The 16,220-nt window shown below is 35.1% G+C and overlaps 1 protein-coding gene across 4 annotated transcripts in view; it reads left to right on the top strand.

Annotated features, from left to right (window-relative positions):
- Positions 1 to 16,220, top strand: part of pex5la (peroxisomal biogenesis factor 5-like a) — an 81,122-nt gene that overhangs the window by 54,093 nt on the left and 10,809 nt on the right. For all 4 annotated transcript variants that reach the window (XM_058778932.1, XM_058778929.1, XM_058778930.1 and 1 more), the window contains 2 exons: positions 2,471 to 2,566; positions 15,989 to 16,105. In XM_058778932.1, coding sequence (XP_058634915.1) covers positions 2,471 to 2,566; positions 15,989 to 16,105 — 213 coding nt within the window. The remainder of the gene's footprint in view (positions 1 to 2,470; positions 2,567 to 15,988; positions 16,106 to 16,220) is intronic.

Below are 16,220 nucleotides of genomic sequence, written 5' to 3'. Positions count from 1 at the left end.
ATATTGGTAAATATTATTAAAATTTAAAATAACTGCTTTCTATTTTAATATGTTTAAAAATGGAAATTATTACTGTGATGGCAAAGCAGGCATTATCCAGTCTGAGAATTAATAAAAGTATTAATTTTCAAAAAAAAAAAAAAGACAGAAAAGAAAAAATTAAAGAAAAAATCTTACTGACCCCAAACTTTTGAATGGTAGAGTTATTAATTAATAATTCATAATATTTGTTTTAAAATACTTTTCACATTGAAATTTTATTTTAAAACTTAAAAACTCATATTTTAAAAAGAACAATGATTAATGTTTCTTTACACTCTTATATGTCATTGACCCTTATATACCTAAACCTTACATATGGAGTACAGATTCATTTGTCTTACACTTGTTAAGACTAGTCATGATGGAGCAATCAGTATATGTGAACTGCATGGTTCTAAAAACATCAAGCTCAAATTGTCTTCCGGCCATGAGTGGCAGTGGAAATGGAATGTGTAATGTTAAAGGTAATTGTTGCCCTGACACGAGGTCTGACAGGGCACATTAAATGTAATTATACAGAGCTGCACCAGCACAATGAAGCAAGACCAATTGTCCTTTTTGAGGCCTCCATTATAGCCTCCTGTATGAAATCCGTTTAACTTGGTAACCTTGGTAATTGATTAATATCCAATGAGGCAGGTGGCAAATACTTCATCCTATTCCTTTGATTCAGTCTGCCTGGAAGGCTTTGTTATGCTGAGAATTGAATTGGGGAAATGGAAGTTTTCCATTGATAGCTCAGCACTTGACATTTAGAATGACCTAAGAACAAGATACAAAGCTACATACAGAGGGTGAATTTTAAAGGGTAACTCTATGATTACATTATTCATTAAAATGACAAGCAACTTTAAAATTTAAGGAGCACCAAAAACATAACATTATTATCAATGTAAATGCAACAACTAGGGCTGTCAATTTTGTATGTGCATTTAGTGTGATTTTTTAATGCAGTTAAAAAGTAGCACAATTAATCATGCCCCCTGGCCAGTACATTAATTTTGTAATAAGGAATTTTTCTACTATTGAACCACTTTAAAGACAGCTAGATGGAAGATACACTGAAATATTAAATGCAATGAATTAATTGGCAATTAGTTTGATTAACCATTTTAATCGATTGACAGCCCTAGCAATAACCTAGTTGAAGGAATGGTTCATCTAAAAATGAAAACTTGCTCAGAATTTAGTCACCCTTAGGCCATCCAGGATATAGACTTTTGTTTCTTCACCAAAACAGATTTGGAGAAATTTAGCATTACATCACTTGCTCACCAATGGATCCTCTGCAGCAAATGGGTGCCGTCAGAATGAGAGTTCAAAACATCACAACAATCCACAAGTAATCCAAATGACCAACCTATTTATTTACTGTTTTGGACTGTTTTTCACTGTTTTTTCACTTTGTGCATATTTCACTGCTAATTCAGACAACACAACATTTTTACTGAATAAAGCAAGAACGTGGATAGAGGTATTTTAGCTGGACGCAATGCTTTGAAGCTAAAAACTTCCTAATGATAAAGCTTTTCACTTTAAAAGACACTTTAATTGATGAACTTGAGTCGTGTGGATTACTTGTGGATTATTGTGATGCTTTGATTAACAGTTTGAACTCTCATTCTGACGGCACCCATTCACTGCAGAGGATCCATTGGTGAGCAAGAGAGTAATGCTAACTTATTTATTTATACATCTATTTTGACCAGGAAACAAACTCATCTACATCTTGGATGGCTGGAGGGTGGGTACATTTTCAGCAAATTTTCATTTGTGGATGATCTATTCCTTTAACAAAAATAGTGTGGTAGTTTATAGCATCTTAAGCCATCAGCAAATGTAAACAAAAGGCTCCTATTGTTTGTTATGCCCATATGTCACCCTCTAAATTTGAAACCCATCCAGATGAAGCCTATGACTCTGAGAAAATAAAACCCTTGAGATCTTACTGTTGTTTTATTTTGCAGTAAGCTTGTTTTCTGTTGCTGTGTGGTTTACACACACAGCAGTTTAGTCAAAATGAATGGCTTTGCCGCATGTGAAGCATGTCTTCAGGTGTACAATGTTGAAACTGGTGCATATTTGACGATTCATGCTGAGCAAAGGTCTCCTGCCATGCTATTTTCAGATTTGCATACTGAGAAAAATGTGTGAGGGCAGCGCGCTGTGCATGACAATCCAGTCCTGAGCCATTTTGAGTGTGAGAACATTAGGTGTGGACAGCAGGACCTCAAAAGGGAGTGAAAGTGAGAAAGAAAGAGAGGGAATGAAAAAAAACAAGAAGACCCTGTGCTGCTAATGCTGGCATTTCTCCTTGCCTCTGGCTTCAGGGGTTGGCAAGGGCAGGGCCTTTTCTCCTGTCAGAGTGACTGAGAGATGGCTGAGCACGTTCTCTCTGACTCCTGCTCTGTGTGCATGTGTCTGACAGGGCCGTTTGAGCAAAGACCAAAGGTGGGGTAGCACACTCCTGTCCAGAAACCAGTCTCTGGAGGAAGAGTTTGAGCGAGCTAAGGCAGCAGTGGAGGTAAGCCAAAAGACTCCTTTAAAAATATCTGTAAGCATCAAAAACTTAGTTAATGGGCATTAATAATGTATTTACACAGAGTACAAAAAGCCAACTTTATTGACAGGCTTTTTCTTCTCACTAACTCCACCCATCATTACTCAGACATTTTTCCTTTAGTATAAATAGCATATTAGTTTAATTTACACTTAAATAGCAGCTGCCACTCTTTGTTGATATTTATACTTGATTCAAACAGTATCTACCACTACTTTCATTTGACGCAAATAGCATTTGCCTTTCTTATAACCTTATTGACAGACCCAAATGGAATCTACAGATATTTTACACTTTTTCTGCTTCAGTTTGGGAAAAATCTGTGGAATTCTGAGAAATGTATTAATAAACTATAGTAAATATACTAATATATTAGTAAATATACTAAAACTGTGTGAACTGGAGCTGATATAGCACTGTACTCATATTAGCCTGAACCATTATCCAGTTAATTAAAATGGCTTTCTTGTATTTCTCTGAACAAAAATATACATTTTGTAATCATTTACTCACCTTCACTTGTATGACTTTCTTTCTTTTGTGCATCATAAAGTTTTTTTTTTTTTTGGTCCATACAATGGGCCATTCCACCGAATGGGTGCCATTTCTGTCCCCAGGACATTATAGGTGCAAACATGCATAAAAAGTAACTATAAAATACATTTTATTATTAAGCAAAGTGTCCTGAACATTAATCTAACTGCAAATTTAAAATCTATAATTTAAAAAAATATTAAAAACTACCTAAAACACTGAAAATATAGCAGTGTCTAACGCTACATTTTAACATGAAATATGTTTAAAATCCTTCAGAAATCATTTTTATTTTTGTGTACCTCCATATCCCAATTTGTGCTTTAAATACAGTTATTTCAAAATAAATGTATAATATTTTGGATAAAATACACATTTTAGCCGTGTCCCCAGGTTTTCACTCAGTCCTGTTACCCTAAAACATTTCCCCCTCTAAAAAACTGGGAAAATTCCGCAAGACACATTTTCAACATAATATTGCAACATCTGGATCTTCTGAAGGCAATGAAAGCATGTGGTCTTATTTTTTTTTTCTGTATATTTGATGATATTGTAACGGTGGCTGGGAGCGTCATTATAAATATACTGTCCTGTTACCTAAATTATTTCTTAGATGTTACTTGTTTATTTTAAAAATACAAATCTTTGGTATTTTCTCATAATATTAGCATGTACTCCATGTGGCTAGATTATATGTATTTACTAATTTTATCCTGTATGTTACTTTCAGTTCTGTTACTCATATACTCATATATCCTATACTTATATAACCCGAATTCCGTTGGGAATGTTGGGACATTTTTTACATTTGAATAAATTGAAAATTAAAAGAATTTCAAATCACATGAGCCAATATTTTATTCACAATAGAACATAGATAACCTAACAAATGTTTAAACTGAGAAATTTTACAATTTTATGCACAAAATGAGCTCATTTCAAATTTGATGCCTGCTACAGGTCTCAAAATAGTTGGGACGGGGGCATGTTTAACATGATGTAGCATCTCCTCTTCTTGAAACAGTTTGAAGACATCTGGGCATCAAGGTTATGAGTTTCTGGAGTTTTGGTGTTGGAATTTGGTCCCATTCTTGCCTGAAATAGGTTTCCAGCTGCTGAAGAGTTTGTGGTCGTCTTTGACGTATTTTTCGTTTAATAATGCGCCAAATGTTCTCTATAGGTGAAAGATCTGGATTGCAGGCAGGCCAATTCAGCACCCGGACTCTTCTAATACGAAGCCATGTTGTTGTAATAGCTGCAGTATGTGGTTTTGCATTGTCCTGCTGAAATACACAAGGCTAATCATGTTACAGCTAATCATGTTACAGACCAGGGCCCGTATTCATGAAAAATCTTAGCGCTAAGAGTTGCTCCTAGTAACAATATTCTAAGAAAATTCTTAGAAATGTGGGTGTTTCCTCTTAAAATTAAAGAAAAGATCCTAGTAAAGAAAAAAGTAATTCAGAAAGCATCTTAACCCTTAAAAGAGGTCTTAAGGTCCAAAATTGTTAGGAGTACGGACGAGGACTTTTAAGAGGCTTAAGAGTTTCTTTAGCAGTGGAGAAAATGGACTAAACATGAAGAGGGAGAAGAGATGTGTTGCACACAATGCATGACAGTGAGTTAATAAGACACTACACATTAGATCGTGCAGGAATGTTTGTGAGCGATCTTATTAGAGACACGCTAACATCTCTGACACCGCACAGAAATGCCATAGCGCCAGAAATGGACGTAATCACTACATTGACTACATTAACATATTTGGCAACTGGAAAAATGCAACTCTGCAGCAGCGATGATTTGGGTCTGTTACAGCACTTTCAGAACCTCATTGTGTCGCTGTTCATTTCCTATAAAATACGTTAAGTATGACAGCACGGTAAATAAAAAATAAAGAATATATATTCATATATAATGTGTGTGTGTGTGTGTGTGTGTGTGTGTGTGTGTGAGAGAGAGAGAGAGAGAGAGAGAGTACGGTAAAACAGGAAAAATTACGCCTGTAATTTCAAAGTGAAGGCTTATAATAAACCCTACTCTTAAAAGCGCTCTTTTATTTCCTTCTTGGACAACTAACCAATCACAATCTTCAAAAGACTGTGTCATAGCTAGCAACGGGGTCAGCCCCGCCTCCTCAATAAGATAAAAGTTTTTGCGTTTTCCTTGCTCAGAGTTACTCTCAGATTGGTCCTGAATCACTTTTTGAATCACAATCAAGACTCCTAGTTAGAAATTTTTAAGCTATATTAGGAGCTCTCTAAAAGGATTCTTAGAATCTTTAAGAATACGGGCCCTGATGTCAATTAACTTAATTAGTTGCTAGATGTTCTCCCATCTGAATATTTTCCAAATTTCTTGCTTTTTCAGCCCTTTGTTGCCCCTGTGCCAAATTTTTTGAGACCTGTAGCAGGCATCAAATTTGAAATGAGCTCATTTAGTGGATAAAAGTGTAACATTTTTTCCGTTTAAACATTTATGTTCTCTATACGTTCTATTGTGAATAAAATATTGGCTCATGTGATTTGAAAGTCTTTTAGTGTTCATTTTATTCAAATTTAAAAAACGTCCCACTCCCAACCCAATTCGGGTAAAATTAACAGTTAATTAACAATCTGTCATCAGATTTATTAATGTAAATATTAGGCTACATCCATATTAATCTGGATAAATTTGAAAATGCATATTTTTCTCAACGTTTTGATCTTCTATCCACACTGAGACACTGCTTTTGCCCAGAACATTGTTGTTTCTGCATTGCTGCTTTATATTACATTCCTGCAAGTATGACAGAAAATGTACTTGAAATTTCTGTCCTGTGGCAATTATGTATTAGACTCATACATGAAATGGCGTTATAAGACGCTATATGGCGCTATAAGAAAACAATATCCACAAAAAAACTGAAAATATATTATTTAAGTTTATTATTTTTAATATCAATTTTTATTTAATATTTATTCTTTTTTGTTATTTAAATCTTATCTTATAACCCGTCCTCTACCCCTAAACATAACCCTTAAAAAAAACCTCTGCAGACCATTAGATTTAAATAGAAACATGATTTTTTGCAGTGAGGTCAGCTCACTAGTCAATGTTCAACACTTTCACTATATCGGTGCGGTTATTAATACCTCACATGTGTAGTCAAACCTGTATACTAATATAATGGATACTCTTTTACTAAATAGTTTTTTCTTTAAACAATAAAGTTAAACCACTATTTTTTTTTTTAGGTTTGGTCCATAATTTATCCCATTGTTTAATAAATTGCATCATAGAAAATTGATAAGCTTGAGGTTTGAGTCACCTTTGAAATGAAAAAAATGGGTTTGTGTACTTTAGAAAAATACACCTTGTGTAGATAAATCGTGAATTTTTTATGATAAAAATTATCAACAATTTATGATAAAAAAAAAATTATGATAAAAATTATCAACAATTTCTTTAAAATAAACACCTGCCTGAGGTGGAAATAAAGGAATTTATTGACATTTTTAAACATGCTTTTTAAAAGACATTAGAGTGTTGATAACCGGACTGAGAAAAATGCATCCATCTTCCACTTAAAAATTGTGTAAAACATTAAATATAGTTACCTGAGATGGACCAATACCGATTTTGAATAGTTAAATATGTGTATTACTAGATTTAGTCTTTAAAAAAGATAGAATATATATATATATATATATATATATATTTTTTTTTTTTTTTTTTTTTCGAGTTTCGAAGCAAATGGCACCCATTCGGTGGAATGGCCCTACCAACATTATTCAAAATATCTTCTTTTATGTTCCACAGAAGAAAGAAACTCACATATTTTTTTGGAACAACATGAGAGTGAGTAAATGAATTTTAATTTTAGGTGAACTATCCCCATAAACTGAGATGGAAAAAATATTTTATCGTTCAAAAAAATTACTTGAAGAAACTTATTTAGGTGTGCCTTTGTTAAAGTTCATATTTTAATAAGGCCTCACCTTTGTGGCATTGGATGAGTTGCAAACCACCTGCCGTCATGAGTACAATGTGATGCTAATTAGCCTCCCTCAATAATTGATTGATTATAATGCCATCACCGTTGCTCATGGAATAAGTTGGACCATATAATAACTTTCCATTGCTCAATGAGAGAAGAAAATAGGCCAGTCGTGCAGCATCAGGTGGCAGAGGAGCAGGTATTGTGCTTACAGAAACTAGATATGGGCTAATTCAGCTGGAGACCCTGCTATCCAACATCAGTTCCTGTGCTTCAGTGATCACAACCGCTGATGCATTGGAATAAACTACTCTAAAGCCTGTCACTCAGGGGGGAAAAAAATCTAGACACAATATCTCATTCAACCAAAAACCAATTTTTTGATATAACACCTAAATTTATATTTAAAAAATGTTGCATTTTGCTTAGATAAGAGTCTTTGAAAATGCATTTATTTTATTTATTACTATTATTATTTTTAATTTTCAGTCTTAAATGCACAACATAGTAACCAAAACATACAAATAAAATGTCATGTTTCATTACAATGTACTTTCATTACTTAGTACTGTGTTAAGACTTCTCACTCCTTAATAGTTTATGTTGTTCTGATGAGTGTCTGCTGTTGCACTTGTAAGAAGCCAGCTATTGTATTACATGTGTTACAGAGGTAGAGTGCTAAGGGCAAAAACATGGGGGATCTGTAAGAACAGATGAATAATGGAAGAGAAAGAGGAAGGGCACATCTAAAAGTGAGAGCAGTACTTACAGTACTCAATCCTGAATTTGTACTGTGCACAGAATCACCGGATATACTATTGTAGAGTATTTTAGATACTATTATATACTATTGTAGACTATTTGTAGCTCTCAAAACAGCACCCATTACAACTATAGGACTGAGACAGTATTCGGTTTGAAAGAGGGTTGAGAGGGGCGGGACTTTGTGTACAGTAAGTAGTGATTCTCTGCAGTAAGTAGGCTGCAATGGGAACAAATGGAGGGTTGATCGATAGCACCATCCTTGAGTTTCGATCATTACGGGAACATTGGCCTGCACGCTGAGAGCTGCCCTTCTGCCTCCAGCGCCCCTATAAGTAACTGCATATACTTAATATGATTATAAGCTGAACGGAGTCTTGAATTATCCAGAAAGCTACTTTCTGGGACAGTGAGGCCAGTTTCCAGTCATTTTCATTTGTTGATGTCCTGAATGAAGAAATACCTTGGAGCCTAAAATGAATTGAAATGGGGAATCATCTGGCTGGGCAGCTTACTGAGCAGTGAATAAAGATGCAAGATAGATGGAAAATACATTTTACGCCCCGCAGTCTTAGGGGAGGATGTTGGGATGCAGGAAACAGAATACATCTGAAATTATGCTGCTCTATTTAGAAACAGGCGGACAGCGAGAGGTGAACGCAGGCTTTCGGGTGACTCTGTGCTGGTCAGTGCCAAATATAACACAAAGGTGTGTTAAATGTAGGGATTTATTCTGTAAATAACAGCATCTTTCATGATGAGATGATGTGTAATACCAGAAACCTTTTGGGCATTTAAGACTTCTCACTTCAAACCAATAATAGCATTTGTTTTACAACATAAGAACATTATGATTAACCATAGGCTTTAGATTTACAGTAGCACATGTATGGTTATTCAAAATCCATCTTCTGATCCTTCCCATCTCTTAACATGTAGGAGATGTTTCAGATGATGCAAAATGACAGGGATTGGTTTTAACAGCAGGACCTGACAGCTTGTCAATTCTTTTTTTTATATGCTCAACAAACCAAACTCCTGGACAGAAAGTTCATGCTTTTGGGAGAAAAATGTTACAGCTACTGAAGGAGCAGTACAGTAATGCAGTTACTTGATCATTTCTGTCTTATAAACATTATTTAGTTAAGTAAATATGATGCATACTAATTTGTAAATATGAATTAAATTCATATTAATTTTCATATTAATAATAATATTGTGTACAATTGATTTATTGACTATATATTCTAAACTTTGTTCAAAAGTTTAGTAGAAGCCTCAATGGAATTTGTAGACTTGTATGTATGACTGTCACGCTCAAGCTCATTAATTGTTTGTCACGTATGTCTTAGGGTTTTTATTATTCTAATTATGAGCTGACCTTTGGTCTCTTTTAGTTAGTAATTATGAGATGAATATATTCACTTGCTCCTCTATTAAAGAGTTAGTCTTTGAGAGAGTTCAAATAATTATTTGCAACCCAACTTTCTTCTTTCTCTGACAACAGTCCATTCTCTTATATACTGTTCTGTATGAATGTGTAAAGTTATATTTTCCAATCTAACAATTGTATTTGATAAGCATTCACTCTTCACCTGTTAGTTGTATGCCTAAAACGAGAAAAAGAAATCTGTGCCAACAGGATAAAGCATGTCCCAATAGAGTTTAGCTACTAGGCTTTTGTGTACCATCCAAATAGAAATAAAGGTCTCAGACTTGTGAACCAAAGGGCATTCTATTTCAGAAACAAAGACCAATTAGAAAAGACTTTCTCACCCCAGTGGAACAGCATGGCCTTGATCATGTGTCTCTTTTTGAAAAAGAGGAAGACCGAACTCTGAGACCCTTTGGAGCACTCAGTGTACCCGTTAAGGCCTCTGCCATGGCCTACTGAGCTCCTGACAACACTCAGCCTTTATTACGCTTATAGAGCTGTATCTCTCTATCCGTCAATGGACGAACAATGCAGTTGAGGTAAAAGGAAATGCTAAAGGAAAGATGCCAGTCTTGAATGACACATAATGTCAGGGGTGTTCTGGAATGCTTTTTCTGAGCCCCTTAGACAGTAACAGCTTCAGGGGTTGTCATAACACGACACTTGTTATTTTTCATGGATCTTTTTCAGTGTTTGTGACATATATTTCAATGAAGCAGGTATTTTTAGAAATAGACCAGGTGCTTTGTAAAAATAGGTGACCAAAGTTGCTAAAGGAATCGTTCACTCCAAAATTCAATATTTTTTTCTCTGTGGAACACAAAAAGAGAATTAACTCTTTATGCTGTTACATTGAATTGTGACTGGAGCTTTCAAAATGCTCTCAAGATTGGTGAAGATCTGGGGCCAGTTGCATAAACATATGTTAAAGGGGTCATGAAATGCCTTTTTTATTATATTGTACTGTTCTCTGAGGTCCATTTATAATGTTATCAAGATTTTTACATCAAAAAACATCATAATTTAGAAGTAATAGGCTATTTTCTGTCCTGTTTTGACCCCCCTCGTAAGAACGCTCTGTTTGAATTGGTGTGGCAGATTGTAGACTCGGAAATAAACGCTCACTGCTCTGATTGGCAAAAAGTTGTGTATGTTTGATAGCCGACATCCTTCATACATGGACTCTGCTGTGATTTGGGTTAAAAACGCATAAATACGCAGTGCATATCAAACAATCAATCTGCATAGACCTGCATTTACCGCTCTTGTTATTTACCTACTTGTGTGAATTGTTGTGTGTGTGTTGATCTTCTTCTGCGGAGGCAGTGTTTAGCCACACTATTAAGTCATAAAGTGGCACATTACACAACCTGTCATTTTGGCAGATTGGCTTCAATATAAGCTGTTTTTAGACTAACGAGAAAGTTTTCAGTTCTGAAACTTATAGAATGATTTTATAGCACAATGACCTCTTATATGTCAAATGTTCAAGGGAATTTTCATTTCTCAGTTCATCAACCCTTTATGACTGTGTCTTAAGTTAGCCAAGAGGTAAACAGTCTTTTTTTTTTCTTATTTAAATTGGGCCAATCTACTATTTTGTAACTGGCTTTAAAAAGTTATAACCAATCTTGAAGAAAACAAATTAGATGACTAACATTTTAAGACTAGTCTAAATAGTTTATGCAACTGGCCCCTGGTCTTATGAACCAGATAAGAACCATTTCATTGAAAGAATCTGATTCAAACGAACAGTTCATGAATCAGACCTCACTATTACATAAATGAATAACTATTAATGATTTTCGATGTAAAACAACTTCAGTTTTGAACCTGTTCCTTAGACAAAGCTATCAAGCTCAGAAGACTTGGAAAATATTGTGCTCAGTATAGTATTTTTTAAATATTTTAAAGGACACCTATTTTGCTCCTTTTTACTAGATGTAATATTGGTCTTGGGTGTCCCCAGAATGTGTCTGTGAAGTTTCAGCTAAAAATACCCCACAGATCATTTATTACAACAGCTGGAAAATGTCATTTTTGGGGTGTATTTAAAAAAAATTGCTGTTTTGGTGTGTATCACTTTAAATGCAAATGAGCTGCATATTCCGGCCCCGTCTCCAGAAGAGGGCATCACGTATACGTCTCTCTGCATTGCATACCTACAGCAATAAACAGCCGGTAGAAGCAACATGACTGAGAGCAAGAGTATCGGTGTTTAGCCATACATATGGGAAGTCAAATGCACTGAATGTGGGACGAAACGTTACAGAGCTCGCGCTGTGCTGACCTGTCATCGGCACAGCTCAATGGACCGAGCCGTGTGACCAAGCTACCGAATGTACAGTGTGGCGCAAACTAATCTCACAAGTGTGGCGCTGATCAATTAAAAACACTGTTAAAACTAGGGGTGTCAACGTTAACGCGTTAACGCATGCGATTAATCAAAATATTTTAACGCGTTAATATTTTTTTGCACAAATTAATCGCTTGATAAGGTTTGACCCCAACTTGCCTTCATCGCAGCGCGGAAGGTTATCTATCATTGTGTGATGAGGTACCAGTGTTGCCAGGGTAGCGGCACTAGTGGGCTATTTTGAAAATACAGTCGCGGGAAAAATGACAGAAAATTACAGCCGTGGTTTACGTTTTTTGGGGCTACTTTAATAATGTACCGCGACCGCCCAAAGTGTATATAGACAAATAAAAATTAAAATAGATCATTTTACTAATGTGTATTATACTTGGAATGTATCCCTGGCAACTTAAGAACGGAGAGGCGGTTGTAAAATCACAAACAACGTGAGTTTCAGCTAGAACATAACTTGCATGTTAAGGCTTTTACTCAGCAGAAATAAACATGACGACAGCCACTATAGATTATATTAGATAATAAACAAACGATTACGATAGGATACGGTCTGTATGTGATTTTTTTTTGATGAATTTGTACATCTGAAATGCTAATTTGTGCAGTGATATAAAAGGTTATAAATAGCATATTTTAACAACAGTAAACGACCAAATTCCACGTGATCGTAAAAGGAAGTTATTACAAACACTCGATGGTGGTTTGAAGTGAGTTCTGAGTAAAAGTGTACTATTAATCTCATAAATTGCCTTATGTAGCATGATGCTAATGTTAGCTCTAATGCAGCTGCAGAACAGGTCCAATTCTTCATAATGCATTTTGTCATAATACTTCACGTAAGGTCGCAAGAAATGTTTTGTTGTATTTATTTAGAAATACTTTTGATAATAGTTGGGTAAATGTATACTGGGATTGAAGCGATGTGGCTTGGTTAACAATTTATTGCCAGTATAAAGGCTGATAATGGCTGAATAAAAACAAAAGAATAATGATAAAAGAATAATAAGGATTATGTCTCATACCTGGCGGAAGTGTGAAAGGTTCTGTTTCCTTAAACTAGTTTGCCATGCATTTCTTTTTCAACACATTTACAGGTAAATCCTAGTATTTTAAATTTGTGATTAATCATGATTAATCACAATCCATGACTGTGATTAACGCGATTCAATTTTTTAATCGATTGACAGCACTAGTTAAAACGCTAAGCACTATAACAACATGACATTCACAAAGCAGTCTGGAATGAAATGATTTGTGCAGACATAAATGTATTTAGATAGATTTTGAGGCACATTACCTTGAAATCAAAGTAATCCACTGTGTCCTCAGCAGCTCGGATATTGGGAGAAAATGAGGACTCTTATGTTCAGTCTTATATCCAAACACAGAGCACGGGGATTGCTTATGAGACATTGTTGACATTACAGCTGCTCAAGAGCGGAGAAAATGGAGGACAGCGTACAACTGCTGAGGGTGGAAACTATAGCAATGCAGGGCTGTGTGATGTCACATTGCATAGAGAATCAAAACGGCAGGCCTAGTGAGACTGATTTGGTTTAAAGGGGATTAAAAAATGAAGAGTGGGTGGATTTGTATCATTGTAGGGTTGTCGTGTTCACACACTGCCAACACACATTCATGTCAAAACACCATGTAAAAGTGAATATTGCATAATAGGTGCCCTTTAAATAAGCTTTAATTTTTATATTTTCAGTTTTCATTTTAATTTCAGATTTAGATATTTTTCTACACTTTTGTCATTTATCTAAGTTTTTAAATTTTTCTATGTAGCTGTAATTTATTTACCTAATGCAATTTCTAGTTTTCCTTTGTCTTTGGAGTGTTACAGGTTGTTCGTTCATATATAAGATCCGTAAAGACTAAAGTCTCAAACCCAAAGAGATATTCTTTATAAACGTTAAGACTCGTCCACGCCTTCCTAAACCACATTATTCAAACACGCCCCCACATATCTACCTCACTGTGTGGGAAGATGTGCATAACACCGCCCAAATGTTTACGCAAAGAAAGAAGGCATAACTTTTATTCTCGCTGTAGTATTGTTGCCGCTCGTGGAGACGCTGTGTGTTTCCAAATATGGTAAGGGGCGCAACATTTCCGTCACACGCTTGAGGTATTCATCCAATCACCATGCAATCACAGGCCAATCAGAGCACACTGTGCTTTTCGGAAAGGTGGGGTAGAGAGGAGCAGCAATAATGTACGGTATGTGGAAAATAATGTGTTTTTTTAACCTTAAACCACATAAACACATTACATTACACCAAAGACACCAAATAATGTTATTAAGACCCCTTTAAATGTATTTATTTTACCTTCTGTTTTCTAAGTTCTTCATGTAATATTTACAATTTATTTCAGCTTCATTTCAATAATAAAAATATATATATATATTTTAAATAGTAATAGTTTTTTGTTTTTATGGTGCTTTGTTCTCGTTTTGGAGTTTGACAGCCCCAGTCCTCATTTATTTTCAATATATTGAAAAAAGTGGCCTGGATATTCTTTAAAAATACATATTTTGTGTTCCAGAGTAAGTTGAAATGACTTGAGGGGGAGAAAATGTCTTCTTTTAACAAAAGTAAAGTTAACGAAAAGAGGGTTCTATTTAGAACAATTTAGAAACACAGAACAACTGCGAAAAACAAGCTGGATTCATAAAAATGCCTTTGATGTGTTCAGTGAAGATGTGTGCCGTGAAGTATGTCCTTAACACAAATGTTCTGGCTATTAAAAAGTTCAGTCAAGCAGTCTTTCTCTGGATGAGAGATAATGAGTCTTCAACTTTGACCTTTGACTAGTTGGACTCTCTCTGTGCTGAGCTGTTGGGGGAAAAGTGGGGGTGGGTCATCCAATTACCGTAATTGGCCACTTAGTGAAGCTGTTGCCCATCATAAAACACGGAGGGCCATTTATCTCCTCAACAAAAGATGTGTCATTGAACAAAATAACATCTCATCAACTTTCAGTCGCACAACATTCTTTGAAAACCCTCATCATAAATACAATCTCTGAGGGAATCATGCCACAAAGGCTTGTGAAAAGCAGATAGCTCTCTTACAGTAGTGCTTTTCAAGTGAATATGAGCCGTAATGAAGGGATACTGGGACTCGTGACCTGTATCGATTGGTAGGTGACTTCAACAAATGCTCCTGCCATTTCTGATTTTATAACACATGACAGTGATGTGTGAGGTTTTGAGTAACAGGCTTTCAAGTAAAGACAAATTAGTGTTTTTAACATTTAAAAATAATTTTCAAGCATTTTGTCCTGCTGCATCAAATCAAAGTGTTTCGGTGCACTCAGTTCGCTGACTAATGCTATGAGCAAGTAATTTTTTTGATTAATCAAACCCTTAAATGAGACTTCCAAATGTCCTAGATGGCTGAGAGCTGAATGATTGCTTGCGTGGCTGTGTAAGTCTCCTCTTGCCATCAATATTCATGCACAGTGATTCATTATTCAGATTGCAGAGCACAGAGAGTTCAGAGGCATGTTGATACAGATTTGAGGCATTCATAAGAGTGGCACACCTGCAGAGACTCGACTAAAGACTAAGATTTACCCAGGGCTTGATGTTGCGGAGGCAGAAAACACATTTTCGCCATGAAGTGCTCTTCTGGACACTGTGAAAAAAACAACAAAACTGAAGCTATAGCAAACTAAAACTGTAACAGTTTTGGTGGCTGGTTGCATATAAGCTTTCTAGTTGACTAAATTAAAGTTCTGTAAATGAATGAATTTGGAGTCCAAATTGGTGTTTGGAGGTGGAACACCAGTATAATGTTTACATTTGTTCATCAGTACTGGATGTTATTCTATATCTATCTATATCTATAATCAAAACCCTGATGCTGATGTTGCAAGCGGCAAATGTTTTACCAGCCGAGTTACAGGAAATGCATCACGGTACCATTTCCAAAGGTTTTTAAGTGAAATATTTTAAGAGAATTACAGTTTGGCTTTGCTGAAGAGTAAATGTGTACAGAGTTTTCTGCTCATTAGATTGATTATATCCACTGTTACTCAGCTGATTTTTGTAATAAATTTAAAAGGTTTACTCGGTTACTTAAGAGGTCAACTCTACTGAAATGAATATTATACAATTAGTTAAATAAAAAAAATATAAATTATTTATAAAACCTTATGTATATAAAACATTTTTATATTTTAGAAGAACTGTTTTCATACATAACATAGTGCCAACATTTATTTCTTATTTTTATAAGCTATTTCTTACAGCATAGCTATTTTTTTCTGTCTCATTTATCAAATCCCTTTCAGTCAGACACAGAGTTTTGGGATAAGATGCAGGCAGAGTGGGAAGAGCTCGCTCGCCGGAACTGGCTAACAGAGAATGAGCGACCACAGATTCCCTCTAATGTGTCTCCTTATGAAAAGGTAAAGGAGAAACAATTCAAACAAATAATTTAAACAAATATTAATTTAGAACTGTGACAATATTATTAATAATCATAATAATATTTTTTATTATTATTCATTATTTTATCATTAC

This window comes from Onychostoma macrolepis, chromosome 06 (assembly GCF_012432095.1).
Source record: "Onychostoma macrolepis isolate SWU-2019 chromosome 06, ASM1243209v1, whole genome shotgun sequence".
NCBI classification, from domain to species: domain Eukaryota; kingdom Metazoa; phylum Chordata; class Actinopteri; order Cypriniformes; family Cyprinidae; genus Onychostoma; species Onychostoma macrolepis.
This window is presented reverse-complemented; position numbering and strand designations above follow the sequence as displayed.